At 36.4% G+C, this 18,407-nt stretch overlaps 1 protein-coding gene across 1 annotated transcript; it reads right to left on the reverse strand.

Moving 5' to 3' along the window:
* Positions 1-482: 482 nt before the first annotated feature.
* LOC107765477 (uncharacterized) lies at positions 483-18,407 on the reverse strand. Its single transcript, XM_016584131.2, has 22 exons — positions 17,926-18,407; positions 16,872-17,203; positions 15,440-15,543; positions 15,128-15,196; positions 14,582-14,642; positions 12,956-13,095; positions 11,901-12,090; positions 11,391-11,452; positions 9,699-9,787; positions 9,175-9,247; positions 9,025-9,084; positions 7,705-7,851; positions 7,540-7,578; positions 7,401-7,438; positions 6,531-6,617; positions 6,025-6,190; positions 5,001-5,078; positions 4,507-4,643; positions 3,921-3,997; positions 1,799-1,868; positions 1,581-1,646; positions 483-997 (listed from the first exon to the last, which is right to left on the reverse strand). The coding sequence occupies exons 1-22, from the start codon at positions 17,983-17,985 to the stop codon at positions 863-865; spliced, it is 2,280 nt and encodes a 759-aa protein (XP_016439617.1). The 5' UTR covers positions 17,986-18,407; the 3' UTR covers positions 483-862.

Raw genomic sequence — 18,407 nt, forward strand, 5'->3', positions numbered from 1 at the left:
TAAAGTTTTTAAAAAATATGGTTTTAATAGAAAAAGGGAAAAAAATTGATTATTTGTTGATGCTAGCCGTTGAGATTTGAATAATTAGAATCATATGAAAATATCTTTAATTTTCTATTTTGTGAGAAAAATTAAGATCACTAGATGATAAGAATCTAAAAGAAACATTTACTTAACCTCAATTAAAACATAAGTCACACTTATATTTCATATTAAAAACATTAGAGAACATAGTACAAGTAGAATACTCTAATCGATATACTCAATCACATAACAAGACTTGATTGTTTTTCAAATGCGTATATTCCTTATAGAACATGTTTTTTTCTAAATTAAAATTGATAAAACCTTACCTAGTATAATATCTCATTAGAGATTAAGTATATAAATGATATTATCGACTGAGAAAAATTATTAGAATAACTCAATTATAAAAGAATATTAATAACTTTGCATCTCAAAAATTGAACAAACCAATAAACTTCAAGTCAAGTAAAATATATGAAAGTTTTTTTAATAAAAATTAAGGCATCTCATTAATATTTGGCTTTAGGCCACCAACAATATTGAGCCGCTCTCATGTATATAAAAGATAAAGGAACTCTCTCCTACAGCTACAAACATACTAGCTGCCGAAGAGACTATCTGCATCCTTCTTGTTGACCAAAGCTATAAACAACTACAGCATGATTCTCTTTCGTCCAACTTCACTATGGAAAAAATGTCATAAACCACAATCGAGGCTACGAAGTTGATTTGACGTGATTCGGACGTCCGATTGCAAATTTGAAAGTTCTTAAGTTTCTTTGAAAATTTCATGCATTTTGACGTCCGATTCATAGTTCTAGGCGTTACCTTAAGCTCAACTCTGCTTTGTTATGAGCTCAATGTCTGCTCCAACTTCAGCAATCTTTGTGTCTTTAGATGCCTTTGCTGCTTTTGCAATATTTGCAACGTCAAAGTCCATTGCAATTCTTTTTACGACACCCTCAAGCATCTATTAATGAAACAAAAACAAAAATTTACTAGGATTTCCAACTTACAACAACACTTAACTGAGAAAATAAGGAGCAGGATACCATTATAAAGGAAGAGACATCGCTAAAAAGATTCTCTGTGATGCAATAAAGCTATATAAGAAATGATGAAACTCCTAGAGTAAGATTGATGAGTCCAGTAGGGACTAACATGTTTATCAGTTCTGGGATTTGAGATTAGCAAGGCAGCACTGAGATTGGAATCATTTACAGGATCTACTTTCCATGTTTCGTGCAATCAATTTAACAGAGATGAGAGACGAAATCGACAAGAAAATGCCAACTTTAAAGTGAAATCATCATGGGCACAGCATAGCAACTGTCGCTGTTCATTATTTTGGAGTTACTGGTTCATGCCTGAACCCTTCAAAACTTTTTTTTAAGTAATGGAGTTCCAAACATGCAAGAACAAAATCTCAACAGCCAACAGTTCAGATATTATGAATTAAAAACCGAAGTAAAACAAACAAATTTTAGGTATAGGTTTGAGGCATACTTCCTACTTAAAATTCAAGAACAGAGCTATGAGAGTACCGAACATACCAGTGATCCTATGGCAACTAAAGCCCGAAATTTTGCATCGGCTTCAACACTTTCCTCTTCTGCAATCTTCAGGTAGAAAAGGTATTCCCACAAAAACACCATTAATACTTTGTTGCGCAGAAGTAGAAGTGAAAGACACAGGAAGGGGAAGGTAGAGACAATTGGGAAGGGAAGGTCATAGTTCCAGAGTCAAAGAAGTATCACTAAATGGTAAATACCTCAAGCGCAGCCGAAAGAACTTGAGACTGCCCCTCCTCATCCTTATTTTCAATCAATAGAACAGCATAGCTGTAAACTCAATCAATCACTGGGTGAGAATTATAACGTGAAAGAAAATAGTTGAAACTGGATAATATCAGAAATAAGGGCAGTGCAGAAATAGATTCATGTAACCATGCACAAAAATAATTTTTACTTTCATCATCGTCATCTGATTTACCTAGCAATAAAAGCGGTAAAATATTTTGCAAATAGGTTAACCAAAATGCAACGAGCAAATGTGTAACCACTTGTCTTAGCTTGATTAAGTTGAAACTAAGTGATCAGAAAAGAGATCGGGAACTATTGCAACTAATACATATTCACGATCATGGCCTGCATTTGTCTGTATTCATTTACTTCCACTAATACTCAGAATGTCATAAATACTTTAACTAGGCCATTAATTCATTCACCATGCCTCCTATTTCATTTTTTGTTCATTAAAAATAGAAGTTTTATCCTCCACCCTTTAGGAAGATAGCGTGTTCAGTTCCTACATACCTCTAATGGCATGGCTTTCTCTCTCTAATGATGAAAATGGCTCCACAAATGTTTTAAATTGGGATTTTCCCAAGAAGGCTTCTAATTGAAAATTCAAGTCGAAGAATTTAGTCAGGATTGACATGAAGGCCTAGATCATTAACTTGCTCGAAAAGGTAGTACACACATATTTCTATTTCGGAGACCTTTGGACAGCACTCAGTGCACTTCTTTTTTTAATATATGACGGTGGTATTCGCAACCTCGACAAATTCCACAGGGTACCTGCTACCTCCCACAAGCACAAGATTTGAACCAAAGACCTCATGCTCTCCCCGACTTCATTGACCACTAGGCCCACCCTTGGGTGCCCACTCAGTTCATTTCTACTAAATGGTTTTGTTTGCTTTGTCCCAATAGATATGTACCCGCTCCGGTTCATTTTATATGGCAGCGTTTGATTGGGTACGAAGTTGAAGAAAAAAGACTTTCGGCACATACCATAAGTACCTTTAGAACTTGTAGTCATAGACATGCTATGGAATTTCTATGGCTATAAGAGTATGTCATTAAGGGTAAAATGGGAAGTTTATGGTTAAAAAGTTTCCAAATATAGAAAGTTGTGATACTTTCCAAAACAAATTAAAAAGGAATGAGTTCCATATAGGATAGAACAAATATCGATCACATGTTAATTTTTTTGCTTTCTTAAACATATTGTAAGGATAAAGGTTATGTTGATAACAGAAAAACAGGAGATGAGGGTCTTATGTAAAAATAATTTGTTGAATATCATATGAAAATTTATCCTTCTACAAGTAGGAACATTATTCTTGAATGAACAAAAAATTAGGTTGTCAACTGTTTTAAAAGTAGGGAGTGAAACGTCAATCTTCTGGAAATCAATCAAGTCAACTGCACGTAGTCCGTTGGAGTTAAGGCAATTGAATACTTGGAACAGAAAAGGCTAAAATAAAGATGTTGAAAGTAGAGAGGCAAAGGGAGAGGCCAAAAGGGGCTTTTAGTTTTATACAAAGAATTTTCAATATCCCGATTCTATTTGAGAGAGATGTTGTCTGCCGAAGCTTCTACTTCAATGCATATGAAACTAAAAACATCACACAACATCAGCTAGTACATGAGTGAATTAGCCAGAAAAGAATAAAAAGCAAATCGATTAGATTATAATCAGTTCATCCCTCGAAGCCTAAACACGATACAAAATTTATGTGCATGTTCTACCGTTTAGAAGGATGAATTCACTGATTATACTCCATTTTTTCGCCGAAATTACTACCTAATTAAATCATCACACTTCTATGGGGTCTACCAGAAGAGGCGAAATGGCTTATGATATAGCTACAAGAGAGCAAACAAAAATAAAGAAGCAGTTCTGATGAGTTAAATGCACAAAAAAGTCAAAAGAACAAGATTTCCATTAGTTCAACTTAAAGGGCTAGACTTTGGATGCTTTAAGTGTAAAACTACACGACCACAATAAATATGAATTGATGCAACAGATAACGTGAATGTTATGAAGCAGACAGATTAACTATGCAATGGACAGTCATCCAGACAGATGTTTATCCAACTACTTACTTGAGTATCAATGTCGAATAAGCTAACTGCACATTCTTATTGGAAGATAAGTAACAAGTGGAAAAGGCATCCAGAACCTACAAGGACAGGAAAAGGAAAAACAACACAAATCACTGTTAATCTGTACAAGTCACACAAAGGCCCCTAAAAATGCATAAAAAACAAAAACAGTAATGGAAATGAACAAGTGTATGCACATCTTCAGAGAATGTTTATAGCACTAATATCCAATTTCACCAGAAGAAAATAAGGATGCTAACAAATAACAATCAAGTTTTCAAGTTGAGCAGCAGAGATCTATTCAGCATGGACGCATGAAATTCTGGAGGATCTACATCAAACAGGAAGCAACAAATTATTTTTCTTTTCGATTGGTAGGAAGCAATAAAAGACATCTAAGCAGGTATTCATCAATCCAATAACTCCAAGCATTAACCAACAACCACAACTCAAAAACACAAGGATCAAGGGGAAACATTCTCAAAAAAAAAAAAAAAAAAAAAACTACTGAGCAAATTTAACTTCTAAAAAGAGACCTCCTAGCAAGTATGGCCACCACAGCATTCAACATGGAACAATCACTAACCTCCCCACGATGCTTTAACAACCAATCATGATAGGATCCATTCTTGAAGAGGTTAGTCGAAGCCCGAACACTTGTCAGAAGATTTGCAGGGAATGGAGGACTGGTAGTGACCTTCTTGATCAACTCCATAAGTACATCTAGGTAGAATCAGAAAACAAGAGTCACTAGGTAGAATTAGAAAACAAGAGTCACTGTGAAACCCACATGGTAGAAAAATTGGTAATCATCGCCATTCTAGAAGATCTGGTAAATTCAAGATTCACCCCCACCCCCTTTTGCATGTTAGGCAAGCAGCGGACGATGGCATTCACCACCTAACTCACTCACAGCCACAGTAACTAGATTTTGAGTGCACTCATATTGTAAAGGGAGGGAAAAATTTCCAATTACAACTATGAAACAATTGCACAGAACCTTTTGTTGAAGTGGTTCATAACTACACTTCCACATAAAGAACAAGCAATGTAGTCATAAAGAGATTGCAAATTCAATACCATTGGGATTGTTGACATGCTTGAAAAGTACAGCAGCACCATCAGCGTGCAGCATAATCATCCTCAAAATATCAATTACTGCCAAGGAAGATGAACAAACATCAGAACAATAAGAGAATAAGACAAACTTTAAGAATAATCAAGTTGGATTTGCATAAGCACAGCCATGTCTATGTTCTTCTTTCATAGCAATAGGACTAGCATGGCATCAACCACTTTACAGGAACAACTCTAATATCCAATATATAGCTACCCAGGAAAATTATGCAATCTCTTTTGAGTTACTTCTTCTCAACAACTTCCATTTCTATGATCAAAGGTGGAAGAATTGAAACAGTTTGAATAAACACAAATTTTAGTAAATTAGGGAAACTTTAAGCACACAAGAAAAATCAAATAAAAGTAATCCAAATCCAAAAGGTCTTTGCTTATGAACTAAGCTAATCTATTCCACAGTTAGAGATGAAATCTGAGCATGTCCTGTTTAAAAAAGGATGGGGGGAGCAAACAATAAAAAAAAGAGATAGAGAGGCTGAAATATAAGGAAGAGAGAGTCAGGGCAAGCATACACTTTTTATTAGGTCATTTGACAACCACCTGAAATTGCTTAGCTTTGGCTCTACAACTCCTTTAATGGATATATTACCCTAAAACACACGAACCAACAATAAAACTAAAGTTTTTCCCAAAACTTAGCTGCACTGACAGCCTGTTTCGTCTAAATTGAGGAAATGATGTTCACTAGTTGAATAAGTGATTATTAAATAATTGAGTGAATACAAATAAGGATAATTAAAATGTGGCTATATCACTAGCACATGGCGTACTTACAAAAATTAAACACTAATCCTCATTTTGAATATTATTAAAGCAGGGAATTCAAATTAAAACATGTTAAGAGATCCAAACCAAACAGGCCTTGAAATTGATAATCAATTCCTACTAACACGTAGCATTCACTGTCATTACTCAATGCCAACGTTCCATTGCTTCTAATTCAAATAGTATATCTCAGAAGAGTCACCTGGAAATAACATCGTCAACGGCCAAGTTTTTAGCAACTTCAGCACCACTGCAACATCATCATCTGAAAGTTTAGTGCTATGATAGTGTGATGTGTCCTTCAAAACATTAAGGATAGAAGCCAGTCTGGACATATGAGCCTCAGTCAACGCCATATGTTTTTGCTCCTTCAGCATAATTTATTGAACAAGTGTTAGTAATGAGACAAGACACACAAAGGAAAATAGACCTTTATCAAATTTCAGATTTTGAACATGACAGCATAAAGGTACATTCCATTTCAGGGATCATAAAGACTTCAGACACTTATTTTGCGGACAAAGCAAATTAAATACTTAATCACTCAATTGCAAGAAGATGAGCAACCATTTTAAAATGTTAGTTTTTTATCGTTTTTATAGTGTTAGTTATATACATACCAAGGTGGAAGAGTCATTAAAAAATTCTATACACCTTGTGAATGGCAGGACAAAAAAAATTTATATCGATTACAAATACAAAACTTACCGAGCCAGACAGTAAAGTACTATTGAACTCTGAAATTTTCTTGAGGATACCATCAAATTGTGCTGCATCAAAGACAAGCATTCCTTTCTGGAAAGAAAATGAAAGCCTGTTAATTGTGCAGTTGGCTTTATTTTTCATAGTTTTGCATGCATAACAGTGGACTTAATTGTGCGGTTGGCTTTGTTTATTTTTATTTTATTTTTTTTGGATAGAGGTGGTTGGTCTCCTTTCAGAATTGTAATACAATCAAATAGCCAAATATGATGGTTGCTTCATATATTTGGACACAGTTCATTTCTCCGCACTAAGCTTCAGAAAACCAGTCAAGCAGAATAGGGGGAAAAACCATTCTCATACCATCAAATTCATCCAGATAGATGGAGTAATATGTACATAAGTTTCATTAAGTATACAATAAGTTTACATCACCATAATCCATAATTACCTTTTATTGTATACTTGGACTGACTATGCAATCCTGATCACAAGCCATGCTGAATTATACTTATGTGAGTACTGAATGCTAAAGCGAGTCAAACAAATCTATTTGCTATTTCCTATCATAAAACATCTACAATAATGTAAAGCTATTAATGAATAGAAGCCAAAAGAGCTCTTCTTTTTTTTTGAAGTGCCAAAAAACAAATTGGCACTATTCTAATAGTCATAACTAAAAATCCTCTTGAAATATTTAAAATTTCAGCAACTTATATGTGCTGCACTAAAAACCAATGATCACACAGAACAAACTCTAAAATGATCATCTTTAACATACTTGGCTGCAGCTGTGCCTGCAGTTATATAACTGGATATACATTAATATGCAGAACAAGGAGGCCATTTGACTGGCTGTAGAATCGAATCCAGTACCTTGGGAATATGCTTGAAAGCAGGTTTTGCTGCAGTAGCTGTTATGCAAGTAATAATGACAAAATGTAAGTTGATAGTATAATGACAGCAAAAAGGGCCAATTGGGAAACAAGGCATTTTAGAAATACTCCAAACTTACCAACTGACTTCGAAGGTTGACCAGGTGTATAAGCGCTATCTGCAAGCAAGAAAATGGGAACAACTATGAGACATGTTTTTGCACCATGAAAACAGAGGAACAAAGTGGAAGCATCAGAGAAATCAAAAGTGAAGATTATTCCATAACCAAATAAAAATTTCTTACTGCCAGTGTAGGGATCACGGAATGATGGATCTGGAGTAAACTGTCTCTGACCAGTATTTTGAAGAATGAACTCTACAATTTGTTCACGGAATGAAAGAGGCAGATTCTCTTTGACTAGCCACTTGTCAGCAACGTCATATGGATTATCTGTCAATTAGTCAAACAAATGTTCGGATATCAGATCAGGAAGGACTGCCTTAGAAATAGAGAATTGATGCCCAAAAAAGAAATTAGATACAGAATGATAGCAGAAAAAAGAAAACATTTATAAGTCCAGATTGTGCATATCATAAACTTCAAAACATAAAAATCCATGTAAATGGCATGCAGGAACAAGTGCAACAACCCTAAAAAAACAAAACAGAATATTTACCCAAGCTTTCAAGCTTGATCTCCTCTCGGTTTGCTTCCTTAGTGCCAACTTCACTTTAAAATGTAACTTAAACCTATATGTAAGTGATAGGACCTACTTATAAATCATCCTTAAAATACTACTTACATATCTTTCCTCCAGCAATTAATGTAACTAAAGAGTTCTGATAATTTTAAATTCAAAGGGCAGCCCGGTGCACTAAGCTCCCGCTATGCGCCGGGTCCGGGGAAGGGCTGGACCACAAGGGTCTATCGTACGCAGTCTTACCCTGCATTTCTGCAAGAGATTGTTTCCACAGCTTGAACCCGTGACCTAGGTCACATGGCAACAACTTTACTAGTTACGCCAAGCCTCCCCTTCTAATTTTAAATTCAACAACATAAAAATAAAAACCTAAATCATGCCATTGAAGTTTTCATGCCAAAATTATTTCAATTAGAAAAATTCACATAAATATGGATAACATAATAATGACAAATCAGAAAAACATTCCCACACTGGATAACATATTATCAAAACCTATCCAGATAGCAAATGTATTGACAAATACATGACTAAAATGTAGATTATATTAACCACTCCCCCCCCCCCCCAAACACACACACAAAAACACACACCAAAAAAAACATAAAAGTCCCATATCTATTCAAAAACCCGTTAATACAATTTAGGTATCCATAGAAACATTCTAAAACATCTGCAAACTCAATAAATGAAGGGGCAGCAAACAAAGCATAAGTCCGTCTCTTGGACCATTTTTCTGCATGAGAGATACAGAAGATAGTCCAGCATGACCATGGATGCTTAATCTTAGAAAAGTCAGAGTCAGGAGTGGCCAAGCATTAAGAGTTCCCAACACCATGCTGATAAAAAGCAGAGCATAATTCCAGATACTACAGATGCATTCTCCTTCAATAACCTGGAATGGTAAGCAAAAACAAAAATACCTGAGCGATTGTAGGGCAATTTGCGAACAGGTTCACCATCTCCAATATCAACATCAAACACTGGATGCAAAAAATAAATTAAATGGTGACTGGAAGTAAAAGCTCGAAAAGACCAGCGAGAAAAGGTAGAGCAGAATAAGCAGTGCCTACCATAATCATATTGGATTCCATCATGAAGAGGACGTGTCATGCCATCATCAGGTCCATCGACCACTTCACCAATCTAAATTGATAACAAACAGCATTAGAAACAGACACCTTAATGACATGATTTCAGATCAATGAGAAAACAAAGCACGCATATGACAAAAGCGTCAAGTATGTAAACAGTCTAGTAACAGAAGCTACTCAAGCGCGATTTTGACTAAAGAGAAGAACATGCATCCACAACAAATGCATGCCGTGTAAAATGCAAGAGCAGTAACATAAGCTAATACACATTAGCTATAGGATGGGCATGCCTATTCATAACAAAAGTTTTAGCTATTGAGCACAAGAAACTATCAAATAAACACAGCAGAGGATCCTCCCCCCCTTCTCCTAGCACCTCCATAGGTGCCCCCAAAACAAAAACAAAAAAACTCAAAAAGCCCAAAAAAACTAGGAACGAATATATGATCAAATTGGAGAATATAGCAGTGAAAACAGAATATAAACATAAATCTTATTATTACCTTATCCCACTTTTGTTCCATCATATTCCATGCATATGCCACTCCATTGTCCCCTTCACGGACAACTTTAGTCTGGCCATCACTAGTACCTGCTCAACACATCAAGAAACAAACCATTAGATAGAGGAGAGAACTTCGATATCGGAAAAAGCGAATATAAATGAATAAGTAACTACTTGTTTTTCTTCTTTTCTAATTTTGATATGTCACTGATGTGTGGCTATAATTTCATAGTTTCGTACATTATTTGCCTTGCATTTTATATGCTTTAATGATAAACTACACTTTAATTGTGCGTAACGGAGTCTATTTTATGTGTAGGTGAATTGGAGATGAAAGGAGAGAAAAAGAAATACTTAAAGTCTAAAGTGTGCTCGAAAACAGCTGAAAAGAAGAAAGAAAGAAGTGAGCAGCCTACGAATGAGGAAGCTGGCGAAGCCAGCCCTAAAGTGGGCGTTAGAGCAGGCCAGGCGAAGGGTAACACGAGGTCCACCAGGCTTTGGAGCTGGCGACGCCAGGCCTGGGGCAAGCTCAAGCTGGCGGTAGACCTCGCGAGGCCAGGTCTGGGCGTGTACATTCCGAGTTTTAAAGACTTATTTCGTCTCATGGTTTGACTAGGACTTGGCCTACACGTTTAGGTCTTTTCCTACACATATAAATAGGCCTAAAAACGCCACTTTTGAGGACTTTTGCAACCGGAGGCAAGGATAGCTCGTGGAACAACCGTTGCGAGTTAGACTCATCGATTTCTACATCCCTTTATCCTTACTTTGTAATTTAATTATGCAAAATACTTTGGATATTGTGACTATGAGTATGAGTAGCTAAACTTCTAATCTAGGGTTTTGATGGAACCTATGGGAGGATGATTTTCATGTTACGTTAATATAGATTTGTCGTAGTATTTTCTCTATTTGTTCAACTATATTATTATTGTTGTCGATTGAAGGGCCCTCAATCGGCTGTGCCTATTTCGTGTGTATTACTCGGGAGAGAGTGCATATTTAGGTAGTTGTTGAACAACATCACTCCTAACGTATATGAGGGATCAATACGGAGGGTTTAAAGGTGGGATTAGGGATAACGAAACCTTGGTGCGATCTGAGTGAGTTGTACTTAAGGCCAGCTAGTGTAATTCGGGAGAATATGTCTAGTAAATTGTGGTAATTACTCGGGAGAGGGTTACGACAGTCAGAGTGCTCATGATCGGTATAGAAGACTTAGGCAAATTTATAGAAGACGTAGCGGAAAGGATTCCGACAATAGGGGAAATCACAACCTTAGATCATTCCAATTCTTGTCTACAAACCGTAGTAGTTAGTTATTAATTGTTGCACTTTCATTACATAATATTTAGTTAGTAAACATCCAAATTGTTACTTAATTATTTCTGAAGATTGATTGTGTGAGTTCGTGCGAGTCTAGTAGCTGTGTTTGATAGGTTAATTCCCTGTGGGATTCGACTCCGGACTTATTAGCCGGAATATATTTGCAACGACCGCTTAGTCCTTTTTATAAGGCATAGTCGGGCATGATCAGTCACATATCCAACTATTCAAATTACAGACACTTTTCTTTGATTGATCCAAAAGTAAATTGGGGAGACAACTTATGAAAAACAATGAGCCAACTCAAACCATTAATAATTAGGACAATAACAATATGCATCAGGCTATATCATAATAATCAAACCTGGGGTCTGTAAGGCCTCTAGCCCAGGAAGCTCTTCCAATTTCAACCCTCCAACTTTTTTCCTGAAAGATGAAATGACATAAAAACTTGAATCAGACCAACCTATATATAATTAGATAAATAAATAGCAAAGCTCCTCGGAGCATCCTTTTAAATCAAGAACAACATGTAAGAGAGAGAGAACAGCTAGAAAGAGGTTTAATTTCGGCAAACTTCATGTACACACCAGACCTGAAATTCTAGAATTTCCTAAGATAGCAAGCACTTTTATAACACAGGAAAAAACAAAGGAGAAAACAAAAACATAAAGAGGACACTCGAACAGATTTTGTAACTGTAGACTTGATGCGACATGATTATCATGAGCGAGCACAGCAAGGCGAAGTATTTTATCTTACACTAATAATCACAGAAAAGTTAATGCTACACAAAAGGGATATTGCAAGGACTAATCAGAATCCACAAAGTTATGGCAGAGAAAGAGTAATTAGAAGGATCTGGATGCCGAACCTACTGAGTTTGTACTGTGAGAGTTGGGCAGCATATGACTCTAGTTCAAGCTGGTCAGCAATCTTATCCTGATGGGCTGTCCAAATGCGCACAACACCGTCAGAGCATGCAGTAACAATGTCTCCGTTGTCTAAGAATTTGGCATCCCAAACACAACCAGGATGCTCTAGGCTTTGGACACAAACTCCATCTGCCACATAGTGATGTCACGTCCATGATCAGGGGGAGACAATCAAATAAGAAATATCATAATGTAAGAAAATCAAGGTAGTCAAGCACATTAACAAATTACAGTTAGGATACAGCAGTGGCTACTATGACTAAGGGCAGCCTACATGGAATCCTCAATGGTAAAACAATGAAAGAGTTGCGTTTTGTGCAAGTTTGGTATCAATGAATTCAAAATTACAGCTTTTGGGGGTTTAAAATAATCAACCTTTTCAGAGACCAGTTATCTGAAACTGTCCTTTGTCAAAGAAACCTCATCAAAATAAAAAGTGAGGGGGTGTGGAGTCTCAATATCCACCAACAAGCATTCACCATTCAGAACTTAGTATTCTTCTTTATACAGGAATTTCACAATTAAGGATGAGGTGGGCGTGATACATTTTTCCCCTTTCTGTAGGAATGAGAAGGGGCTTTCAATTATCCATCAGTTATTTAATTGACCTTCGAGATATTACTATATAATAATCAGTGCCTAATCGAGGAGACCAATGACAGTTTTAGCAGAGCAAAGAAGAAGAAAGAACAAATACCACTCGCCAAGAGAGTAAGCACTGAAGTACAAACACATTGATTCAGAGGCTAAAATCCAAAGAGCCTTCACTTCTATAGGAAACTACCAGAACAGTTGCATGCACTACTCCCGTCTTCACAATTTATAAAAAGTGGTTTAAATCATTTCATCAACAACAGTGTCCTCATTTCTGAAACAAAACTTTATCTAGTTAAATGGCGAGAGCTGCATATATAGAGACTTCATAAGAAAACAATGTGCACAACTACAATGGATGAATTACAAGCAATCCCAAAAAGGAAAAAAGGATTCTCACCTTTCCAGATCTTTGCAAAACGATCCTCACTACCACTGACAATAAGCCCGGAGGCATGAGCATCAACAGAATAGACAATAGAAGTGTGACCAACCATCTCTAGCAGAACTTGACCACTAAGTTCCCACAGCCTGATGGAACTGTATAATGAGATATGTACAGATTAGAAATTACACATTGTTAAAGATGAAAAAGCACAAAAAGGAAAAAGATTAAACTAGAGGCTTTGTGAGATAAACAGAGTAACTTTAGAATTTTAACCATGCACCTAATAAGCAGGTGGAGTGAACCCTAGAGGTTCATTTTTTGACAAAAAGTAGAGAACCTACACAAAGATCTGTTTCTTCACGATGACACCCAGATATCTGTGCTAACAGGGATCTCATGAGCAGGGACGAAGCTACATCGTCAAAAAATTACACTGTATATATAGGTAAAATATTAGAATTTAGAGGTATATAACATATATTGAACACCCTTTATCAGGAATTTTTTTTTACTTCTTTCAAGTTTGAACACCCTAGATGAAGTTCCTGGCTTCGCCATTGCTCATGAGTGCAGCAAAAGCTAATAGAAAACAACAGCATGTTCTCAGGTGTACAAACTCACTTTCAACCTCTTCAAGCGGTCTCTCGGCATAACAGCCAACAAACCTACATCCCATGCCCTTCATCTCCTGATCCTCCTTTTCAAGGCCCAACTAAACATAACAAGCTTTACAGTTGCTGGAATTGACCACCGGACTCCAAAACATTCAGCGAAGACCAATGGAACTTGCTTGCAACTGCAATGCACCGACAAAATGGACCACATCTTCGCCCATCTCAAAAAAATGCCCCACATCTTCATCTGGAAGTTTATAATAAAATACCAGCTGACAAATTTAAGATCCTTTTTTCCAAAATATTCCGCAGTTAGGACCCCTTGTTGTCAACCATGTGAAGATTATACCTTCCTCGCCATCCTAGGAATCCAAACTGATAGGACAGGAACCCTGCATCCTCTCTCTTTAATAGCATGTGACAAAAGGATTCCATCCAGAATAAATTGCTCACCTTTTCTTTTCATTTCCAATTGTCCTATTCTAACTATATGATACTCTTGAACAGAGTAATTCCATAAAGTTCTTTGTAGTTTTCTATCTCTCAATCTTGTAAATCCCTCAGGAATCTCAAACCTCATGAGGTTTTGTCATCAAATATGTGAATTTGACTGGATTATCAAGTTCCACTGACTTGAGACACTAAAAATGGTTGGAAAAGCCAATGCTCAGGCTGTTGTCAGTTGTCACCACACCATTTGTGCTTCCAGAAATGAATTCTACTTCTCTTCCCTAATTTGAACTTAATGTTGCCATCGAACTCTTCTGACCCCTTCAAGATATTCTTCCACAATTTGCACTCATAGGGTCACATCAGAAGTAAATCATTTGACGAGTTCAGAGATAGAGTATTTCTTTGATTCTCAACTCTTGCCCGACTATTTACTAAACTAAGCAGATGAAATTCCTCTGATATCCCAAGTCAGAAGTTCTTGTATGTTGCACCAAAGGTCACTAAGCATAGCACAGTAAAGATCAAAAACAACTGTAAAGAGAAGGAATGACAATAGAAAGCAAAACCTTACCCATCATGGGATGCAGAAAGAATTCCTAGACCAGGAACTGCAGCAAGGCCTCGAACAGTATCTGCACGATGCAACGATCCATAAGGCACATATCATAAGCACAGCATGAAACCTTTGAAAAGGATAAGGCTGACAAACAAGCATAAGGAGTTGCATGAGAGTGCATTGCAAACAACCGTAGCAATGGGAAAAAACATGCTTTTACACAGAAAGATATAATCAAAAAGGGGCTAAGAAGATAGAACGATAATGACCTCAAAGAGTTAGAATGATCAAAGACCCATCTGATCATCTTAAATGGCAGATGCTACTTCGGGAAATCACAATGTTTTTATTCATAAGTCATCAAACACCACCCATATTTGTTTCCTTTTAATGCATACTTGCTTAACATCCATACTTGAAGAGAGACATTAACCAAAATTAAATAGATGAAAGAGAAAGTAGCAGACGTGCTTTCAAAAGAGATCACAAAGACAAACAAAAACATAAAAGACACAAAAATATCCCAGAGCCACATTCACATGAATAAATCACGCATCAAACCTGTATGCCCAGAAAAAGTGTGTATACATGCTGCTCCCTTCCAAAGCTTCAGCGTTGTGTCACTTGAGCCTTATACCAACGTAATTAGCATCAGTCACAGGCTAATCAATATAAAAACTGATCTTTTTAGTATCAACCTACATTATCTTGACGATGCTAAAAGCTGAAAAAGTTGCAATAGAAACACAGATAACTCGTAATATGGGTGAATCGATCGCAACAAAGTTTTAAGATCTTAAAAATTCAGAGAGGGTATCCGGAGATGAACAGAAAAGGTAGAAATGCGTAAAAATGCAAAACTTCAATACATACCTGTAACAAGCTCGCCTGAGGGCAGTTTAATAATTGCTTGGATAGCTGCTTTATGAGCTTCCAAAACTTCAACCTCTTCGCCTTTCCTCCATCTTCTTAATGTACTGTGTCAGGGAACATGTAAACAAAAAAAAAATCAGATAATAATAAAATGGTCCTGTAAGTTGGTGGAAGAAGTTCACTGACATGTGGATGTAAGTATAAGCATGTCTCCTATAACATGCAAAGGACAGTAACCAGCCAGAACTTGACGCAAAAGAACAGTAGGCAAACCATTTAACAAGAGGAACATCAGAAAGGCATGCACCCAGTAAGGTATTTGAAGAGGGGAATACTAGACAGGCATGCAAATGCGAACAACTAACGACTATCGACCTTGACACATCGCGAGAAAGGATGCTATCAGGACAAGACCTTGACATATGTAAAGAAGTTAACTGGCATAATGCCAAAATTGGAAATACCCAGGACGCTCCAACAAGCATGAGCAAAAAGATATGTCAACCATGCTAGTACATAGAAGTTCCAAATTACTGAGACTCCCTTACTCTACAAACACCGTAGTTCCAAATTCTAGTTGATTCGTTGTCAAAACACACAGTTCGCAATGGTCAAAAGAGAATCTTTTTTTAATGTTTCTAAAAGAGAATCTTTTAACCACACTCTATGATAGATTTTTTAACAACAACATACTCAGTGTGATCCCACAAGTGGGGTCTGGGGAGGGTAGGGTGTACGCAACCTTACCCCTACCTTGTGTGAGGTAGAGAGGTTGTTTTCGATCCACGATTACATGGTAATATAGGCAATATTGGATAACGTTTACACTAATAAAAATTGTAATTCATTCTAAAGCTCACTCTATCTCCCTTACTCTAGAATTCATTCCAAATTACTTAAGACTCTCTTACTCTAGAAACATCCTGGTTCCAAATTGTAGTTGATCCATTGTTAAAACCCATAGTTCCCAATTGTCAAAAGAGAATCTTTTTTTAGTAAGTAGTTTCTAAAATAGAATCTTTTTACCACTCTATGATACATTTTTTGTATTACCAAAATGAGGTAATATAGACAACATCGGATAACTTTTACACTAACAAAAGTTCGAATTCATTCTAAAGCTCACACTACCTCTACTTTAAGATCTATCTCCATTTACTTGCCATGATACTCAACTATTGACTTAGTGCCCACTGTCACTCAAATTAGAAACCTAGTATATACTGAGAGTAAAACAATGGCTAATTCAGTTCAAAAAATTGACGAGCAAATTCTCTTTCTTCAATTGTACAACTAGAGTAACAAAGGTCAATCGGATTAGATTGACAAGCATGAGGAATTTTTTTTTTTAATCAGGAATAAGGATGAGGAATTCTGCTGCAAAAAGAATGATGCGTATCATGTTCGGTAAAAAGTAATAAATCTCACATACCAATCAACAGATGTTGATACAACGTCTGAGCCATCCAAAGCAACACCTGTAACTTGCAACTTATGACCCTTAAGTGTCTGAATTTTCTCTCCAGTAGCCAAATTCCACACCAAGATAAGAGTGTCCATGCCACCAGAAACAAGTCCGCCCTCAGGAAACTCCTTCCCGGGAGAAACCCAAGCCAGTGGCCCAACGAAACTTGTATGCCCTAGCAATATCTTTGACGTAGTATAATTGCGGTGGTTTGATTCATCTGGAGACCAAAACCTAATGGTTCTGTCTCTAGATGATGTCACAAAACCAACATTGTCACATATGCATATCCCCCGAACCTAGTTGTGTATAATCAGTACAAATAAAAAGAAAAATACTTAAAAGCTGATACAGATTCTTCTTTTTTATCGAATTCAAACACAAATTAGTTGACACTAAAGCAATCATTCATGTAATAGACACAAAATTGTTTCCACATTCCAAGATGAAATTTCACATAAGTCTCCGCATATGCAATAACATATATCAACAAATTTCTTCAATGAGAACATATTTTAAGTGAATCATTACGGAAGTTTTCATTATCAGTAGCATTAGCAATCATGAATCCAATCAAATGAGCAACAAAAAGCTGATACGTTACTCTGTCTTAAGGAGAAACATTAAGTTTTGCTGAAATTCACATGTAAAATTGCAATTTATCCACAAACAAGAAAAACAACAATTGTAAAGTTTGAGTGCTAGTAATGCAAGTATATAATGAGACGTGACCGGTAATTTTCTCTCCGCATGTGTATCAAGTATCAACAAATTTCTTCAATGAAGATTTTAAGTGACTAATTATGGAAGTTTCATTATCAGTAGCATTAGCATTCATGAATCCAATCAATTGAGCAACAAAAAACTGAATAAGTTCCTCTGTCTTAAGGAGAAACATTACGTTTTGCTGAAATTCACATGTAAAATTGCAATTTATCCACACACAAAAAAAAAAAAAAACAACAATTGTAAAGTTTGAGTGCTAGTAATGCAAGTATATAAAGAGAGTGAAGAATTATACGTCGTCTTCGTGACCTGTAAGCTGACACCTTAACTGATACTCGGCAGAGTCGATCTCCATTGTAATCTAGACTGAGGAAAACTGGTTTGGACGGAGGAAACTAGGGTTTCCGAATAGAAGAATCTAGAATTAAATAGAGAAAAAAGGTGAGACGGAGATGAGTCTATGAAGAAGCAATTCTTATACGCTTTGTGTGATCGGAACGGAATCTCTTGCTCTCCAAGTCTGCTGCTGATTACTGAGTTCTTTTGAGTGTCTTTCCGCCTTCTTGGCAATTCAACAATTTTACAAAACTTTCTTTTCCTTAACTTCAATTTTATTACTATTATTATTATCTCTCTTTTTCCAATACCTTGTTGGACTCGGACTAATAATTAGCCGAAAATTCCACTAGCGTCCATTGCGATACCTTAATTATTTACTCTTTAAGATCTTTTTCTTTATCCTTTATAAGCAGTCAACTACTTTCATCTCCTTTACTT

The sequence above is a fragment of the Nicotiana tabacum genome, chromosome 19, assembly GCF_000715075.1.
Source record: "Nicotiana tabacum cultivar K326 chromosome 19, ASM71507v2, whole genome shotgun sequence".
In the NCBI taxonomy this organism is placed as follows: Eukaryota; Viridiplantae; Streptophyta; class Magnoliopsida; order Solanales; family Solanaceae; genus Nicotiana; species Nicotiana tabacum.

Coding starts and splice junctions, on each gene's coding strand:
- LOC107765477 (XM_016584131.2), bottom strand. CDS start 17,985: ATGGAGATCGACTCTGCCGAGTATCAGTTAAGGTGTCAGCTTACAGGT. Junction 9,248..9,698: donor TGGAACAAAAGTGGGATAAG/GTAATAATAAGA, acceptor TTATCAATTTAG/ATTGGTGAAGTGGTCGATGG. Junction 3,998..4,506: donor TGTTAAAGCATCGTGGGGAG/GTTAGTGATTGT, acceptor CTGTCCTTGTAG/GTTCTGGATGCCTTTTCCAC.